The sequence below is a fragment of the Hyaena hyaena genome, unplaced genomic scaffold, assembly GCF_003009895.1.
Source record: "Hyaena hyaena isolate Hyena2069 unplaced genomic scaffold, ASM300989v1 scaffold_245, whole genome shotgun sequence".
Classification (NCBI taxonomy): Eukaryota; Metazoa; Chordata; class Mammalia; order Carnivora; family Hyaenidae; genus Hyaena; species Hyaena hyaena.
Window position 1 is genome coordinate 1963726 of NW_024080878.1, and position 19617 is coordinate 1983342.

Sequence of the window (19617 nt, forward strand, 5' to 3'; positions counted from 1 at the left end):
TTTGGGATGAGCACCAGGTATCATGTGCAAGAGATGAATCACTGGATTCTACTCCTGAAGCCTAGACTAAACTGTATGTTAACTAACTTGAGAATAAAAAAAAAAAAAAAGAATATCCAGTGGGAAAAAGATGGTCTCTTTAACAAATGTTGCTGGGAAAACTGGAAAGCAACAGAAGCATGAAACTGGACTACTTTTTTACACACATACAAAAATAAATTCAAAATGAATGAAAGACCTAAATGTAAGACAAGAAACCATCAAAATCCTAGAGGAGAAAATAGGCAACAACTTCTTTGACCTTGTCCAGAGCAACTTGTTGTTAGACAGGTCTCCAGAGGTAAGGGAAACAAAAGCAAAAATGAACTATTAGGACATCATCAAGATAAAAATCTTCTGCACAGGGAAGGAACCAATCAACAAAATGAAAAGGCAGCCTAAGAATGGGGTAAGATACTTATAAATCACATATTTGATAATGGATTAGTATCCAAAATCTGTAGGAACTTATCAAACTCAACATCCAAAAAAGTGAAACAATCCATTTAAGAAATGGGCAGAAGACATGAAGGCACATTTTTCCAAAGAAGACATCCAGATGGTTAACAGACATATGAAAAGATACTCAACATCACTCATCATCAGGGAAATACAAGTCAAAATCATGACAATATACCACCTCACATCTGTCAGAATGGCTAAAATTAACAACATAAATAGTAAGCGTTGGTAAGGATGCAGAGAAAGGGGAAGCCTCTTGCACTGTTGATGGGAATGCAAACTGGTGTGGCCACTCTGGAAAATAGTATGCAGATTCCTCAAAAGTTAAAAATAGAACTACCCTATGATCCAGCAATTGCACTACTAGGTATTTAACCAAAGGATACAAAAGTACATATCTGAAGGGGTACATGTACCCCAATGTTTAGAGCAGCATTATCAATAATGGCCAAACTATGGAGAGAGCCCAAGTGTCTATAGACTATGAATGGATAAAGAAGAGGTGGTATATACACACAATGGAATACTACTCAGCCATGGAAAGGTATGAAATCTTGCCTTTTGCAATGACATGACTGGAGTTAGAAGGTATTATGCTTAGTGAAATAAGTCAGTCAGAGAAAGGCAAATGCCGTAAGATTTCACTTATATGTGGATATTAAGAAACAAAGCAAATGAATATATGGAAAGGAGGAGAAAAAGAGAGGGAAACAAACTATAAGACACTCTTAAAGACAGAGAACAAACTGAGGGTTGATGGAGGGAGGTGTGGGGGCGGGTGGATAGGCTACATGGGTGATGGCCATTAAGGCAGGCACTTGTGTTGAGCACTGGGTGTTATATGTAAGTGATGAATCACTAAACTCCTGAAAACAATACTACACTGTATGTCAACTAACTAGAATTTAAATAAATTAAAAAAAAAATTGGGACATCTGGGTTGCTCAGTTGGTTAAGTGTCTGACTTTGGCTCAGGTCACGATCTCACAGTTCATGAGTTCAAGTCCCCATTGGGCTCTATGCTGACAGCTTGGAGCCTGGAGCATGCTTCAGATTCTGTGACTCCCTATTTCTCTGCACCTCCCCTGCTCATGCTCTGTCTCTCTCTCTCAAAAATAAATAATGAATATTTAAAAAAAGAAAAAGAAAAAATTTTGAAAAAAAAATTAAGTTACACTACTCCCTAAATGAAGTATAAGCTATCCAATGGACAGAGGGCACTTTTTCTGGTGTCCTCACCCCAATTCTTCAGCCTTGCCATTGCTAGAAAATTGTGGAGATAAAGTTCTGGTCCAAGTAATGGATTAGAAGAATGAGACTTTTAGTTCCATCTGACAAGGATCCTACAAAAGTAACTTATCTAAGAAAAAGCAAAATATACTATCTATTCGTTTTTTAAAGCATTAAAAAATCTATTTTCTAAAAATCTAATTGACTCCAGAGCAAAAGAGGCCAGGGTTAAAAATTTTTAAAGAAAAACTAAAAAGGAAAAAAGAAAGAAAAGAATGAATACCATTTAAGATTAGGACCCATATAATTATATATTTTATATGTCAGGTATTTAATCATTAGCTTTTTATTTTCTTGATTTGTGTCAGGTGACATGAATTTAATATAAATCTCTTCTTCACAGGTTTCCACAAGAGGACATTGCCAGTGGGAGAAAAGACATACCCAACTGCTGGAACAGGAGAGCCACACTAGTGCCTGTGACAGGAAGACCGTCATGCAAAGGAGTCTGGATCAGCTGTCTATCTCCCGCACCCAAGGAAAACAGCTTCTGCAGAATGGGTGAAAAACACACACAAACACAAATGATTTCTTTCATTTTCTTAAGACAAAAAAAAATCCCTTGAAAGTTCAAATTTATTAAAAAAAATTTTTTTTGAGGGGGAAGCCTGAGTGGGGTCAGTTTTGTTAAGGATCTGATTCTCGACTTCAACTCTGGTCATGATCTCGGGGTTTGTGAGTTCAAGCCCCACATCAGGCTCTGTGCTGGGAGTGCAGAGCCTGCTAGGGATTCTGTCTCCCTCTCTCTCTGTCCCTTCCCCACTTGCTATCTCTCTCTCAAAATAAATTTTTAAAAACCCCTTTTTTTGAAGTCCAAATTTACAGTAGGTGATGATCCTATAAGATCCAATTAATAGATGCAAGAGTAATAATGAAACCAAAAATATTCAAATTATATTGTGCTCAAATGAATACGATATGAGAAAATTCAGTAGTTAGAAAGCTGAAAATTTAGTCTACGGCCATACCACCCTGAATGTGCCCGATCTCGTCTGATCTCGGAAGCTAAGCAGGGTCGGGCCTGGTTAGTACTTGGATGGGAGAAAGCTGAAAATTTAGTAACAATGAGATAACAAAAATCAGTGACAATCATACTTAACTAAAAAAATAATAAATGTTAAAGTCAACATTTTATGCCAATTATATGTCAATAAAACTTGGAAAACAAAAAATATGTAACATGGACCACATATGTGATATTTTAAAATTTCTAGGAGCTACAATAAGTTTTTTTAATGAAAAAATGAATTAAGAAAATACAGTTAAAATAAATCCCGTCATGACAAAGCTCCATAAAATAATTCCATAGCTTTAAAGTTTAGGTTCATTTGTAACCAAACTCATATCTTGCAGTCTGTCCTTGTAGTAGAGGGAGGAGAATGAGGGAGGAGGGAATAGGAGGAAAAAAAGAGAATAAAAACTTAGAGTAATAGAAGACACTAAGCAAGACAAAAGAGTAAAGAAAAAAATGTCAGTTTCATTGCAAGTATCATCTCTGTCAGACTGAGGAGGATAACAATGTAATTTTTAGAGGGCTGTCCTCTTCCACAATATTACATAAAAATAAGCAAAATAAGTGATCAGCTAATCAGTTCTAGGGCTTAAGAAGTTTTTTGTTGTTGTTTTTTTAAAGTATGGGGCACTGGAAACACTGAGACAGAAGCTGAGGTTCTTATTTTTCTACTTCAGACATGAAAATGAAAATCTTAAGACAAACAAGATGACTACTCTGAGAAAGTTTTATTTCAGTAAGAGAATTTAATGTCCTCATATGAGGCTCAATATATGACAAAAACCTTGGGAAATTTTAAGGCATAAACTATACTTTCTGGAAAAAAAATCTATGATTTTGGATGATCATCAACATTAATATTTCTAAAGGCAGTTTATAGTTTTTCTAATTTTTATCACTAAAAAAATTTTTGACATAAGTTAATAAAATGAACCATAGCTCTAGAGAGGAGAAATAAAGGTTAGAAAGGAGACATTTTAAATGTTCAGCTTAAAAACGTATATTTCCAAGAAAATGTAAACTAGAGTTCAAGTTACACAAAATAGGACTTCTAATTATGCCATGTGAAAGGTGAGCCCTGTGTTAAAACTAACCTCATGACCTAAGAAAAGAATGGAATCTTGGGTCTCTAGAAGGCAGACCATAGGGACAATGCTTAACTAAACTAAGATCCTCTTTAAAATGAAAATATTTAAGGAATTCTGTTTTTTTCTTTTCTTCAAAAATTAAATTAACTGGAGCAGAGGAAAAGAGGACAAGGCCCTCTTCATCTCCCTTTTTATTCTATTTACCTGAGACCCTCCAGCTGCTGGGACAAGGCACGCACACAGGTTTGCAATGAGGCTTTCCAAGGAGACATTGAAACTATCCACATATACAGTGTAGATCAAACCTAGGCAAGCCTACAAAGAGAAGATGAAAGAAGAGATTACTTTTTCATGGAAAAATAAGTATTAAAAAAAAATTGCCATGACATCTGCTCTTAGGGAAATTTCTTTTTGAAGCCAGTGAAGTATACACTACAGTGACCATGGAATAAGTTTTAAGCAGCAAATGTTATTAAGTTTATTAAATTTTCCTCCTTGACCAGAAGCTCTAAATGATTTGTAATAATATTACAAAAATAATTTGTAAAACAGGTGTTTGTGTTCAGATAACCACCCCAGGAAATTTGTAGGGCTTAAAACTGTTTTTGTCTCAACTTACGTTGCAAACTTGAAACTTTAAGATAAAAATTTTTAAATGTTATTGCTTTGTGATTCTTATAAATTCAGAATACTTGTTCTACAGAAAAAAAATTATAAGTTATCAGCGTTTAGCAAAATAGAGACAAGATATAATTAATACTTTATGATCAGAAGAAGGTAGGTGGTAAAATGTAAGAAAAATGTAATCTTTATGAATCTTTCAGTTTATTAAAATTCGTGACTCTCAAAAATTAGTAGGGACGCCTGGGTGGCTCAGCTGGTTAAGCGCCCGACTTTGGCTCAGGTCATGATCACGGTCCATGAGTTTGAGCCCTTCTTTGGGTTCTGTGCTGACAGCTCAGCCACAGATGCTGTGACTCCCTCCTCTCTCTGCCCCTCCCAGGCTTGTACTCTATCTCTGTTTCTCTCAAAAATAAACATTAAAAAAAAAAAAAAAGAAAAAGAAAAATCAGTATTTGTTAGAAGTTACTCATTATCATTGAAATCTTGACACTAAGTTAACTCTTCTACAATATATATAATCTCAACAATACGTAAAAGTTATCCAGAAATTAGGCATTAATTTCCCAAATCCTTCAGAAATTTTAAGGTATATTTTATTCTTTCCAAAGACATCTGTGATTTTGGACAATAATCAGCACTACTATTACTAAAGATAAAAACTGAAATAATAAAAATAAGCCATCTTCTTTCAAAGCTTAAATGTATTTATAACTAAATAAAAAAATTTTTTTGCATTTAAAAATTATGAGTATCTCAAAAGGACAGTATCTGGAAGAAAACAATATTTTAAAGCTATGTTGGAGATCAAAACTATCTGAAATTGCAAATATCCATTCTATTTACTTGAGCCTGGACTCCTCAAAAGGAGGTAAATAAAAACACAAAGTCGTTATACTACTAATACATTTCAAATTTGCTACAAGCAATCAAATGATTTCTTTTAGACTGATAAATTTTGGAGTCAGTAGCCATGGGATCTATTTTAAAACAAATCCTACATCCTTATAAGTTTAAATAGTTACATTAATCTAAGTATGTATTTCATCAAACATGAATACATTTTTTTCTATTAACACTACATTTATTTTATTGATGAACCTCTAAATCAATTCAAAGATATTTTAAATACAAAATCTTGTTACCATGGTTCATTCAAAACAGATTCACATAATAATTCAAATCAATAATGACAACTATGAGTTCTTTACCCTGAAAATTTCTGGATAATCTAATCTGGATACCAACACCAGGCTTTTGGGAGCAAATACTTCTGCGGGCTGAATTAAACCAGACCCTTCCACTTCACCTTCAATCTCTTCCTTCTTTGTTCCCTAGAAAAAGATGCACTGTAATGAACAGTCAGAATTTACTAGGTTTATAACTCACAAAAGATAGAGATATCACACATTTTCATATAATTTACAACATCTAAAATTATTTATAAAATATAATTTATAATATACTTTACAAAACTCAAACTAAAAATAAAGATACATACTTTGATAGGAATCTTAGAAGCAAGTAAGTAGACAAAGAAATTATAAAGGAAGTCATGCTTACTTTGATTTTGAAAAATTCCTTATGCTGCACATATATACCACAACTTTATGTGAGCATTTGGTTTCTGTGTGAGATCCAGTAATCAAAGATAAAGAAGACACATTAAATTATTTTAAATTGTGACCCAAACAACTAAAAGTGATACTTAAATGGAGAGTCAGTTTTTAAGAAAAGATCTATTTTAGAAGGCACTACTTTCATTCTTGTTTTTCTACGTGTATCAATCTTTCAAACAAAAGTGATGATCATTTAGGATTCTAAGGCTTGCAGAATGCTCAGTGTTCTTATAAGCAACAATGTTGATTTTTTGAGAAGAGAAAATATCTTTATACACAAAACTACGTTTCAGAATGTACTTACTGCTTATTGCCACAGACTGTACACTGGTTAAAATGGTAATCTTATGTCATGTATATTTTAGCACAATAAAAACATCTATAATTTAAAAATACCCTACATTTCAATGACTAAAAATACTGGTTAATGAAATAAAGTTTGAAAACTTTTATTCTCACTATGTGTCAACAAGTATTTCCTGTGCAGCTACTGTTATATGATACACTATAAAACTTATAAATAAAAAAAAAGAAACCCACACACGAGGTGCCAAAGCATTGATTTATTTCTAGGTGATATTCTAAGATGCCAGCACATTTTCCCTAACTAGAATTTTCTTTCTTTTCCATTAATCAAAGTTCTAGCTCAAAAATCTGTCTTCCTTCCTAAAGCCTTTCCTTTACTTATTTTTCTTTTAGTTCTCAGCACAGTTCACCAATATAACACACATCCTCCAACTCATTTCTCCTACCAACCTCTCCCCAAAATGCTAAATCAAACTGCCTGCCTCACCTTTCCACTTATGACTAACAGGTATCCTAAACATGTTCAAACCATAGCTCCAATCTTTCTCCTCAAACTCCATTCCTCCTACAGTATTCTGAATCTCAGTTAACGGAAATTTTACCATTTGGCAAATCAAAACCCAATTCCTTTCTTCATACCCCATAACCAAACTGTCAGCAAATCCTGATTGTTCACCACCTCCATTCCTACCACAGTACTATGAACCACCATCATTTCTTGTCTGGATTATTTTAACAGTCTTCTTCAGTCTTTCCTATTCCTCTTTAGCCCCGTGGCTTCCTTGTTGCTCTTCAAACATCCTGGGCATGATCCCAAGTAAGGCTCTTAATTAAGTACTGTTTATTATTCCTTTTCCTGAAATACTCTTTCCACAGATTTTCTAATGATGAATTCCCTCATCTCCATGAGGTCTTCATTCAAGTGACTTCTCCTCCATTAAGCCTTTTCTGGCACCCTAATTAAAATCCAAATTCACTAACATTCCCTATCTTCTTTCCTTGCTTTACTTTTCTCTTTGGCACTTGTTACCATTCAACACATTAACCCATTTCACTTATCTTGATTTTTTTTTTAATTTTTAATGTTTGTTTATTTTTGAAAGAAAGAGAGTGAGTGGGGGACAGGTAGAAAGAGGGGGAGACACAGAATCTGAAGCAGGCTCCAGGCTCTGAGCTGTTAGCACAGAGCCCAATGCGGGGCTTAAACTCCCAAACTGCGAGATCATGACCTGAGCCAAAGTCGGGGGCTTGACCACCTGAGCCACCCAGGCGCCCCACACTTATCTTGGGGTTTATTTTTTTCTGTCTCCTCCACTAAAATACACTTACAAGCAGGATTTGTATCTTGTTCACTGGTAATTTCCCAGTTCCTAAAACAAGAGCTGTACACATGGCTGACGGTTTCTTAATATTTGTTCATGGCATACATGCAGGAATGAATTTTCCTGGAATAACTTTCTGGCTAGTTTACCAAGGAAAGTCTCCCCCTTCCTCCCCCCTACCTATAGAGGCCAAGAACTATATTTTCTATCTCCTTTGGAGCTCGTATATTTTCTAGTACAGTGAAATATAATCAAGTATTAGATGTCTATGGAATGCACATTTCCAAAGGGAACTATCTGTTTACTTTCTGTGTCATAAGGTCCCTATGCTCTTGAAAAATTTTCATCTTTTATAAAGCAAAAGCTAAAAGGCTGGCTGGTTTCTGAAATCCTTAGAAATAATAAAAATGTGATGAATATGAATTTACCAAATATTTCCACACATAATGAATCATATTCTTCATGGATTACTAACAAATTTGAAATGACAAAAGAACGACTAAAATTCCTCAAAGAGATAAAGCTATCCATTTTATGAGATTGTGATAAATACCCTAGAGTACCATTAGAAGTCAGCCTAAGTAGATAACTATTTCAAATAAATGACCAGTAACCTGCTTTGACCAAAACACAAAATAGAATGCATTGGTCATTTCTTAAAGCTATTCTTTAACTAAACATTCACTAAATTGAATAGTTATTAGCCAAAAAGAAAAAGGATCGGTATAGTGTAAATCTATATTAAGTAAAAACAATTTCACTTTTATTTATATCACTTTTTATTACAGAGGTTGGCTTTTACTTTGTAATTATATTATAAATCATAAGACGTTGTTATTCTTTTTTTAATTTTTTTTTTTAATTTCTAGGAGAGAGAGAGAGAGAGACAGCGTGAGCAGGGGAGGGTCAGAGAGAGAGGGAGTCGCAGACTGAAACAGGCTCCAGGCTCTGAGCTGGCAGTCAGCACACAGCCCGACGCGGGGCTCAAGCCCACGAACCCCGAGATCATGACCTAAGCGAAAGTCGGACGCTTAACTGACTAAACCACCCAGGCACCCCAAGACGTTGTTATTCTTAATTCTAATAGCTCTCCTATAACACAGAAAATTCATACTCCGCTTTTCAAAGCAAAAAGCAGTACTATGGTTAAAAAAATGTTTTAGTATACTAAAAAGACTGAATTGCACACTTTAAAAGGATGTATTTCGTGTCATGGTAATTAGATCTCATTACCTATTATTAAAAACCCACAACTCAAAAAATAAAGCAAAGTATCTCTAAGGGCAATTAACATCCATATTATGTAATAATTTTATCTTTTTCATCAGAAATTTTGCAATCTATTAGATTTTCTGATTTCTGGTTGAGATAAATAAGCACCAAATTCTCATTAATTTTAATTTGGCTACACTTTGTGCTTATAGATTACCTGGCAATATTTATCTGAGAATATATATCTAGTATGTCTTACATCATCAAGATATACTTATTTAGAATAAAAACAACAAAAATCCAAAGCCCAAAAGTGAAATTATATAGAAACTTTACTCCTTGTAATATTCTTTTATAAAAGATGAATCCCAAAGAGATAAAATATGATGCTCTACTACTTATGATAACTTTAAGTTTACTATAATATGCCGATAATACTATCCTTCTTAGTGATTTTATACTATAATAATACACCAGGTTTTCATGTTTAATTTCAAAGATGTGTGTGTGTGTGTGTGTGTGTTCCTTCAATTTAGCTTTCACTGTCTTTTTTTTTTTTTTTAATGTTTTATTTATTTCTGAGAAAGAGAGAGAGAGTGAGCGAGCAGGGAGGGTCAGAGAGAGAGGGAGACACAGAATATGAAACAGGCTACAGGCTCCGAACTGGCAGTCAGGATAGAGCCTAACATGGGGCTCGAACCCATGAACCGTGAGATCATGACCTGAGCCGAAGCCAGATGCTTAACCGACTGGACCATCCAGGCACCCCCAACTGTCCTTTTTAAGTACTGAATTCTCCAAATCTCTGTGGGAAGACTGGAGTTATTTTTTTTTTAATTTTTTAAATTTTTATTTATTTTTGAGACAGAGACAGAGCGTGAGTGGGGGAGGGACAGAGAGAGAAGACACAGAATCTGAAACAGAGCCTCAGGCTCTGAGCTATCAGCACAGAGCGGGATGCAGGGCTCAAATCCACCAACCGTGAGATCATGACCTGAGCTGAAGTCAGACACTTAACCAACTGAGCCACTCAGGCACCCCTGGAATTATTTTTAATATTTATGATTTAACTGGTTAATAAATTGGTTTTTAAGCCAAATTATGAATTAAATATCAAAATTCTTATTAAAATACTTCATTATAATAAACAATGTTTCCATAAAGAGAACATAATGTCACAAGTTTAGGGAAAATTCATACTCTTTCATGCTGTACTAAAAATACAGTACTAAAAAAATTTTTTTTAACCCAAAAACTGTTGGTTAAAATAAGGTTTCTCAGACAGTAATGTGGAGGTTTTAATAAAATTTTTCTATAAATAATTTATCATTTAAGGGAATACTGCTTCTTCATTATAGCAGCTAGAAAATTTTTTGTGTAACAATTATGTATTTCACATGTTGAAAAGATGTGAGAAACCTAAAAATACGCAGGAAATTTAACACATAGGCTATGAATGTAAGAGATGTTATAATAATGCTTTGAAATTTAATATTTTATAGTAGAAAACATTTTCACATATTTTATCTTACTGAACAGTATTTTGAAGCCTTTTTCTAACCTAAGATTATTCCTAACTCTAGTAGATTCCATTAAAGATACAAATTAATTTCTTTTGTAAGATACAAATTTATCTTAAACACTAAGTTTACTGAATTATCTCACAGTGACTTGTAGGGTTACCTTATCGTTTATATATACCACAAGCACATGCTACAACTTGCCCACTTACAGATTTTTCTTCCTACCTATTCTTACCTTGGACTACATATGTGTGATTCCCAGCTTCCATGTAATTTACATTTTATGTAGGTCACAGTTTCTGTGCTTTAATAATATGAGGTAAATGAGTACTCACCATATCAATCTTCCCCAAAAGTGCTATTGCCCTTCTAACGTATCTTGAGACAGAAATGCTAAAAATTATTAGATTACTGATTTTATGGGATGACTTCATCCCATATTTAGGAAATTCATCCTAAATATTTAGGATATTCATCCTTTCACTCAGGTTGAATATGTCAGTCTCATCTTTGTCGTACTCTTAATGCTTGATTCTGGTCTCTTCTATCTTGAAAAGATGTTGTATCCAATATCCAAAATGTGCCTAGCTCATTTTCAACAAAAATTCACATTAGAACTCTTCCTACAGTATTTCTTTAAGTATTCAGTTTAAAAAGGATAAAAGGAGGGGCATGTGGGTGGCTCAGTCAATTAAGCATTCAACTCCTGATTTCAGCTGAGGTCATTATCTCACAGTTCATTTAGATCAAGCGCCACAACCGTTTCTGCAATGACAGCACAGAGCCTACTTAGGATTCTCTCTCTCTCTGTCTCTGTCTCTGTCTCCCTCTCCTGCTTGCTCACATGCTCTCTCTCTCAAAATAAACTTAAAAAAACAAAGTAGTTTACAGTGTGTTCATGTGTGTGTGCGTATTTTGTGTTAAATATGTTTACATTTTTAATACGGAGGATAAAAGGCCTGGAAGGTTTTACTCCAAAAGACTAGCATTTGTCTCTGGTCATGGAATTATGGTTTTCACATACCCTATAAAAATATATGCATCTCTAGAGAAAAATAATTTGCTAAAATATTTACTCTTGCATTATCTTTATAACAAACAGTTTAAAGTTTTAAAAAGTAAATAGTAATGTATCAGTATGTGTTTATTTATTAAACACTTAATAAGTGGTTGGCCACATAGCAGTGTCACAGAAGGATAAGGTACAGTTCTTTGTGTCAGGAAATTTATAATCTAGTTTAAGTGCTAAAACCAACACAGGTGAAATAACAGTAATAAGTGCAAAACAATACTGTAACATTTTTAAGTTCATATTTAGTGTTGAGAAACTCTGAGAAGGGAAATCAGTGAGGCCCACAGTAATGAGTTGGAACTTAAAGAATAAGTAGAACAATCAGAGGGTAAGGGAAAGGGAAAGAGAAAAGAAGAAACCCAACGAGACAAGTCTAAGCATCCAAGGAGGTCAAGCTTAAAAAAAAGCAGTATACTATGTACATGACCAGCTTGAACTACAGTATGTATCTATCCTGCCTATTTCATTTTCCCAGTTTTAGCCCTTATATACCTTTTAAAAACATGAGCTAGCCACTATATTTTTAAGTTAGGTATACTTAACTAAAATCCATGTCCTATGTTCACACTATTAGTTGGTAACATAATTTATAATACACTTTTTAATGTAAAAAACATGAGAATGATAATTTGTTGAAGCTTTACTTTTTGGCACCTTTTATTCCAATAATTCTTACTGTCTATCTTTTTAAAAACACCTTTTACCCTCCAGTTAATATGTAGTGAATAAATTAGAATTAATAAACTAATCATCATAAACTGAAGAATATGGTCACTGGCACTGGAGTGTGTTCCTTATCTTTTATCCCCAAGACATAATTAATTCAAATCAATTGTTAGATAGTACTCAAGAATTCTTTGGGGTATCTTATAAAATGACTAAGAATATCTAAGACTGACTTAAAATGTCAACATGATGAGAAATACTATTAAGCTCAACCTTATCTCTGAAGAAAATGAGATAATGAATACAAACTTTTGTATAAAGTGGGGAACCTACAGATAAACTTGTTGATTTCCTTTCTAACAGGTTAACCAACTCAAAATTAGGTTCTCATAAATTCAAGAAAATTATTTTGTGAACCACCAAAGTCAATGGTTCTTTACAAATTTCTTTTCCTCTATGTGAAAACGTTGAAAAAGATTAGAAATGATAAAATAAGTCATTTTTAGATGAAAAACTATATTAACATTATTTGGTGAGTTATATGATCATAGAACTTAAGTTTACAATTTCATAGGTTAAATAAAATGTACTTCCCTGGAATCCCTAATTTAGAAGTTTATATGCTGAACACAAAGACCCAAGGTTGCAGCTTTATTTTCTTAAAGAAAACATGTTGAAACCTTAATGATCACATAACATGGTATACTGCAACATTCCATAAAGATATAGGACATTTGGTTATATTCAACATATTGGTCTAAAAAGTATGCCTTATTTGGATGACTATGAACAGTATTCTGTGGATCATAATTTGGGTAGAAACTTTATATCTACTAGGAACAAAATTAAAACGTATCTTCAAAATCAGATGTAGCTGGGGCGCCCAGGTAGCTCAGTCAGTTAAGCATCTGACTTCAGCTGAGGTCATGATATCACAGTTCCTGGGTTCAAGCCCTGCACAGGGCTCTGTGCTGACAGTTCAGAGCCTGGAGCCAGCTTCACATTGTGTGTGTCTTCCTCTCTCTGCCCCCTCCCCTACTCACACTCTGTCTCTCTCTCAAAAACAAACGTTAAAAAAAATTTAGTATTAAAAAATAAAATAAAATCAGATATAGTTCTTAATATGATAGGATAATAAAAACAATATAGTACTAGAAGATACCTACTTTATTTTACAAACAAGCAATCTCATGCCCAGAGACATGAAATTACTTGCCATGATCATACAGCTCATTAAAGGCATAATGGAAATTAACAAGTCAAATCTTCTAACTCTTGAGCTAGTTTTCTCTTTCCAATGTCTTGTACTCATATATAACCTTTAAAAGAAATAGGTATTAGTGTAAAGAAACTGTTTAGAACAGATGACATACAAAAAGTCAAACTGTAAATCTGGAAAGATGTTCCCACTTTATTCCATGAAGTATATTTGCATGTAATAATCCTTCTTGTGTTAAACTGAAATAGTAATAACAATACACAGTTCTTGCTGCAGCCCTTCCTAGTGTAAAACTGTCAAAATTTAAGAAAAGGGATTTAATGTTAAAGGACTTTGGGAGACTGTTCTCAAAAGTTTCTCCTGTTGTTTTAATGTCTCATACTATTTTAAGCATATAATACTAATCAATCATAGCTAATTCAGTGAAATGTTTTCCCCAAAGAACATATCTGTGATGGATGTCAGGGAGACTGGTTAAGATTCAGCATTCTGTCCATTAAGCAATTCTCATTTTAAAAGGGGGAGAGGATGGAGATAGGGCCCTTTCACAAAAAACATAATCTTCACCATTCCTAATATAAAGACAATCCTATGTGGATATCCCACAAATTATTAAACATAATGTGCCTCAATTTTTATCTCTGAATTATGTTACTTATGCTACTTTTCACTAGACTCTCTTTGTTGAATGAGGTCTGAGGATTAGTCTCTAGAATACTATCAAGTATAATGTTGATTGTATTACTAGCAAACCCACTTCTCACTCTTCTCTATTTGTAATTTCTAATTCAGTGAGATACATAATCACAGACAAAACCTTCCTGATGGAATCAAGATTATTACAAAGAGATATTTATCACAGTGTTATTTATAATAATGGCGAAATGGGAACTAAATGCCTATTAGGAGATGGATTAAATATATTTTATCCATATGGCCAATTAATGTGTAGACATTAATTAGATCTATATAGAGTTTTAGTTTTTAAAAACTCCTTATTTGAAAAAAATACATTAAATTACCATTTTTTTTCTGTTCTCTTACTTTTCTCCCAATATATTCTAAATTTTCTACAATCAGCACAATTTAGTAGCTTCATAACCAGGGAAGGGAAAAGAGAAAGAAAGAAGAAAATAACTAGGCTATTCTTCATATAAATCTGTCGAATCTTTTATGTGATTTCCTCCACTGCTCCAAGTTTTGCCAACAGGAGATCAGTTTAGATATCCATTTTTATTACTTCATTTTTTCCAGATAAATTGCTCAATCATTTGGAACTGTATTTTAATACGAGCATTTCAATTTATTTTTTTCTCACAAATTTCAATAACTATTTAAATAACATTTGTTAAAATGTACAGACTTTATTCATTTGTAATGAATGTTTCCACATTCAGATATTGATAATAATAAATAAGACCAATTTTGGTCTTATTCTTAATTCTTCTTGAACCAATAACAAACTGATATAACTTTTTTTAATTAAAAGAAATTTTTTAATATTTGTTTATTTTTGGAAGACAGAGAGACAGAGTGCAAGCAGGGGAGGGGCAGAGAGAGAGGGACACAGAATCTAAAGCAGGCTCCAGGCTCTGAGCTGTCAGCACAGAGCCTGAAACAGGGCTCGAACTCACAAAGTGTGGGATCATGACCTGAGCTGAAGTCAGACGCTTAATCAACTCAGCCACCCAGGTGCCCCATACTGATATAATTTTTGCAGCCTTGTAGTATATGTTTTAGTATCTGATATTGGTATTTGGTCTTTGGAGACAGACAGATTCAAGCTTTTTGACTTAACCTGAATGTCCCTAGGTAAGTCTTTTAGCCTCATCCATAAAATGAGAATGTTAAAACTTATCAAACACTGTTCTTGTGAGAATAAAAGAAGCTACATGTGAATTAGATAAAATGGAATAAAAGTGCTATAAAACTTTTAGCATAATTCCTGGAACATGATAAGCCTTCAATATATCATAAACACAATAATCTTTATTCCTATCCATTAACTTTTTGCCTGGAGTGCTCTATTTCCTTTAATCTTTCCTTAGGTCTCGTTTTTTAAATGGCCACTGAATCCTTTAAAGTCTCTAGGACTTATTTCCACTGCCCTGTCTTTAATTATTAAATCTATCACTAAATCAATGCTTAGCATACGTACTTTGAAGTATCTTTATACTTAAATTTTGGTTTTGCCTCATATACTAGATTTTAAGCCAGCTGAGATGAAGAAACAAATTCTATTCCTTCTATGTACTTCTTCTTTATTCCTCATCTGACTTCTCCAGTGTATGCTCAATCATTTCCTCCTCCCTTTCTTTGATGACAATTTGTTTGCTGACATACCAAATGTCTTTACTGTGAATTGCATCATTATTATTGGTTCATAAACACATCTGTAAACACATTAAAAATACTTTAAAATGATACAACTACATAAAACATTTAGATAGATCTATCATTTTTTAAAAGAAGTAATATAAAGCAACCTTACATCTATCATATTTTACTAATTCACAAAAAAAATGCAATCATATTTGGTCAAATAATTTGGGGAACATGTTTTCAAAACTTTAATGAAAAGGTTTCGCTTGTGATTAGTGACAGTATTACTATATCTTGGAAAGATAAGAGCCAACATTTTAAAAGTTGCATATTATACTTTGGATGGTATGTGTCCCTAAGTTCCTCCTCTTCAGGCTTCCAAAAAATGTGTCATAGTATATTTGGTATGAAGTAATTCACACCAAATGAGAATTAAAAAGATCTATTTTTGAACTGATGATATGATCCAGTAATAAAAGAAAAACACATTTTTAAAAAAAGAACAGTGTTAACTTCACACCAAATATGGGAAAAACATTAATGATGACCTAGAAAGGAACATCAGCTGAGTTTTAATATTATTTTTTAAAATCCTACCTCACTGTCCATGCCATTTTTTAGACTAATTCCAAAAAACATTAACTTTCTGTTATGAGCACTGAAAAGCTGTCATACAATTCTGGCTAATACCTAACTACCTAAGTGTAATTCTATAGGAGCCCGAACTCTTACAACTTATTTTCATTTTCAGAATCTTGGGAAAACTCATAAGAAACAGAATCTAACCTTCTGTAAATTGATTATAAAACTAAGTAAATTATAATATATGGTTCACTTAAAATGGAAAATGAAAAAAATATCTGAACTTAAAAAGAAAAAAAAATTTTTTTTTAATGTTTTATTTATTTCTAGGAGAGAGAGAGAGAGAGAGACAGCGTGAGCAGGGGAGGGTCAGAGAGAGAGGGAGTCACAGACTCTGAAACAGGCTCCAGGCTCTGAGCTGGCAGTCAGCACAGAGCCCGACGCGGGGCTCGAACCCAAGAACCGCGAGATCATGACCTAAGCGAAAGTCGGACGCTTAACCGACTAAGCCACCCAGGCGCCCCTGTAAGTTGTATTTTAAAATGGCTTTTGTATTTGAGATTGCTTGACAGCCAATGTGCAGGTACTGTAGAAGTTTATTCCAGCCTGCCCTCAGGATGGGAGAGCACTTCTTGTGTGACAGTGAGCACTTCTATAAAGNAGCCACCCAGGCGCCCCAAGGAAAAAAAAATTTTAAACATTGATTCCAAATACACAAGAACCTACATCTTGGTTTCTAATATTATTCTCTACTTAAATGAGCCAGGGCTCCTTGGAAAAATGGCTGATTTCAAGACCAAGGGCAGGGAAGGAATAAGATGAGCCTGGATCAGCTTGTTATGATACAAAGTTTTTAAAAATGCTTTAAAAAGCGGTGGGGCCTTATCAAAAGAATACAGGAACCAACCTGAAGTGTACAAATAAATCTAGGACACTTTGTGCATTAAGACAATGAAAACCATTAATTAAATAGTATTGAAGAATAAAGAAAGTGGAATAAATGAGTCTCTAGCTCAGATAGACAAGACAGAAAAGTTCTTGCTTAGAGCAAAATGTCAACTACCAACCGGTAAAGGTAGAGGGTGTGTAGAGGTGGGAAACAGTCATTTTGCAACCATCAAAATAAAAATTGCAACAGGCAAGAATCATCACTAACTGCTAAATCTAGGGCATGATTAATGAGTAATAGAATATTTGCATAGTCTCAAAGTATCTTCCCGCATATGGCATTTTAGTTGCAAGCCAAAAGACAGCAATTAGACAAAGGAAATATGTGACAATCACCTGACCAGTTACCAAAATTAACATAATAGATGGACACCAATAAAAAGAAGACACAGTATTTCAAATGTTGGCAGTATCCCAACTGTTGATGTATAACCTTAATCTAAAGATGAGTGACATCAGAAAAAACACACAGTAGGGGTGCCTGGGTGGCTCAGCCTGTTGAGCGTCCAGCTTCGGCTCAGGTCATGATCTTACGGTTCATGGGTTTGAGCCCGCATCGGGCTCTGTGCTGACCGCTAGCTCAGAGCCTGGAGCCTGTTTCAGATTCTGTGTCTCCCTCTCTCTCTGACCCTCCCCTGCTCACGCTGTCTCTCTCTCTCTGTCTCTCAAAAATAAATAAAATATTAAAAAAATTAAAAGAAAAAACACACAGTAATGAAGATCCTATTAAAAGAAGACATGGGACCTACATTATTGAAAACTCTCAAAGTCATAAAGCAAAGAAAGGGTGAGCAACTATTCCAGATAAAAAGAGACAAAGGGAAATGATAATTAAAAGCTGTATGTGTTTCTAAACTACATCCTGTACTAGAAGACAAAAAAGGTAGATCTATAAAGAATATAAGCAAATATATTTACTTAGGTGTTCTGTGTTGGGTATATAAATATTTATAATTGTTATATCCTCTTGATGAGTTGACTAGTTTATCATTATATAATGACCTTCTTTGTCTATTATTAGAGTTTTTAGATTAAAGTCTTTTGTCTGACAAGCCTAGCTACTGTAGCTTTCTTTTGGTTTTCATTTGCAGGGAATATTTTCTTCCACCCCTTCACTTTCAGTCTGTGTCTATCCCTAAACCTAAAGTCTCTGGTAGTTGGGTCTTATTTTTTTAAATCCTTTCACCCACTCTAACTCTTTGGAGAATTTAATCTGTCTACATTTAAAGTAATTACTCATCAGTTTGTATTTACTAATGCCATTTTGTTCCTTGCTTTATGGATATTTTGTAATTCTGTTGTTTCCTTATTCTTCTCTTATTCTCTTCCTTTCTGATTTGATATTTTTCTGTAGTGATATGCTTAGATTCCTTTATCTTTATTTTTATCGTATCTACTATAGGTTTTTGCTTGTGGTTACCATGAGGTTTACATAAAAAAATTTATATTTCTAACAGTCTATTTTAAGTTGATAACAACTTATGTTAGAATGTATTCTAGGCTCTACATTCTATATCCCCCTTACCTAATTTACATTTTTGATGTCATAATTTATTTCTTTTTGATTATATATTCATTAACAAACTTTTGTAGTTATAGTTATTTTTACTACTTTTTTCTTCAAACTAAGCTTCAATAAATATGATTAACCTACCCTCTTCACAACATTAGGTGTTTTTCACAAGTAAGATTTATACTTTAATATGTTTTCCTGTTACTAATTAGTACCCTTTCATTTCAGCTTTAAGAACTCCTTTTAACATTTCTTATAAGGCCAGTCTAGTGGTGATGAACTTTAGCTTTTGCCTGTCTGGAAAAGTGTTTATTTCCCTATCAATTCTGAAGGACATTTTTGTCAGGTGGAGTATCTTTAGTAGAATGTATCTTGCCACTCCCTACTGGCCCACAAAGTTTCTGCTGAGAAATTTGCTCATAAGTATGGGGGTTCCCTTTTATGAACAAGTTGCTTTTCTCTTCTACTTTTAAGGTTCTCTCCTTGTCCTTAATTCTTGACACTTCAGTTATAATGTGTCCTGGTGTTGGTCTCTTTGAGTTCATCTTTATTGAAACTCTATGGGCTTTGTGGATCTGTGTATCTGTTTCCTTTCCCATGTTACGAAAGGTTTCAGCCATTACTTCTTTTTTATTTTTTTTTTAACTTTTCAAATTTATTTATTTCTGAGAGAAAGAGACAGCGTGAGCAGGGGAGGGTCAGAGAGAGAAAGAGACACAGAATCTGAAACAGGCTCCAGGCTCTGAGCCAGCTGTCAGCACAGAGCCCGATGCAGGGCTTGAACCCATGAACCATGAGATC

At 33.9% G+C, this 19617-nt stretch overlaps 1 protein-coding gene across 2 annotated transcripts in view; it reads right to left on the reverse strand.

Moving 5' to 3' along the window:
- Positions 1-19617, reverse strand: part of SBF2 (SET binding factor 2) — a 521490-nt gene that overhangs the window by 278216 nt on the left and 223657 nt on the right. For both annotated transcript variants that reach the window (XM_039244607.1, XM_039244608.1), the window contains exons 4-6: positions 5724-5846; positions 4096-4206; positions 2176-2281 (exon numbers count right to left, since the gene is read on the reverse strand). In XM_039244607.1, coding sequence (XP_039100538.1) covers positions 2176-2281; positions 4096-4206; positions 5724-5846 — 340 coding nt within the window. The remainder of the gene's footprint in view (positions 1-2175; positions 2282-4095; positions 4207-5723; positions 5847-19617) is intronic.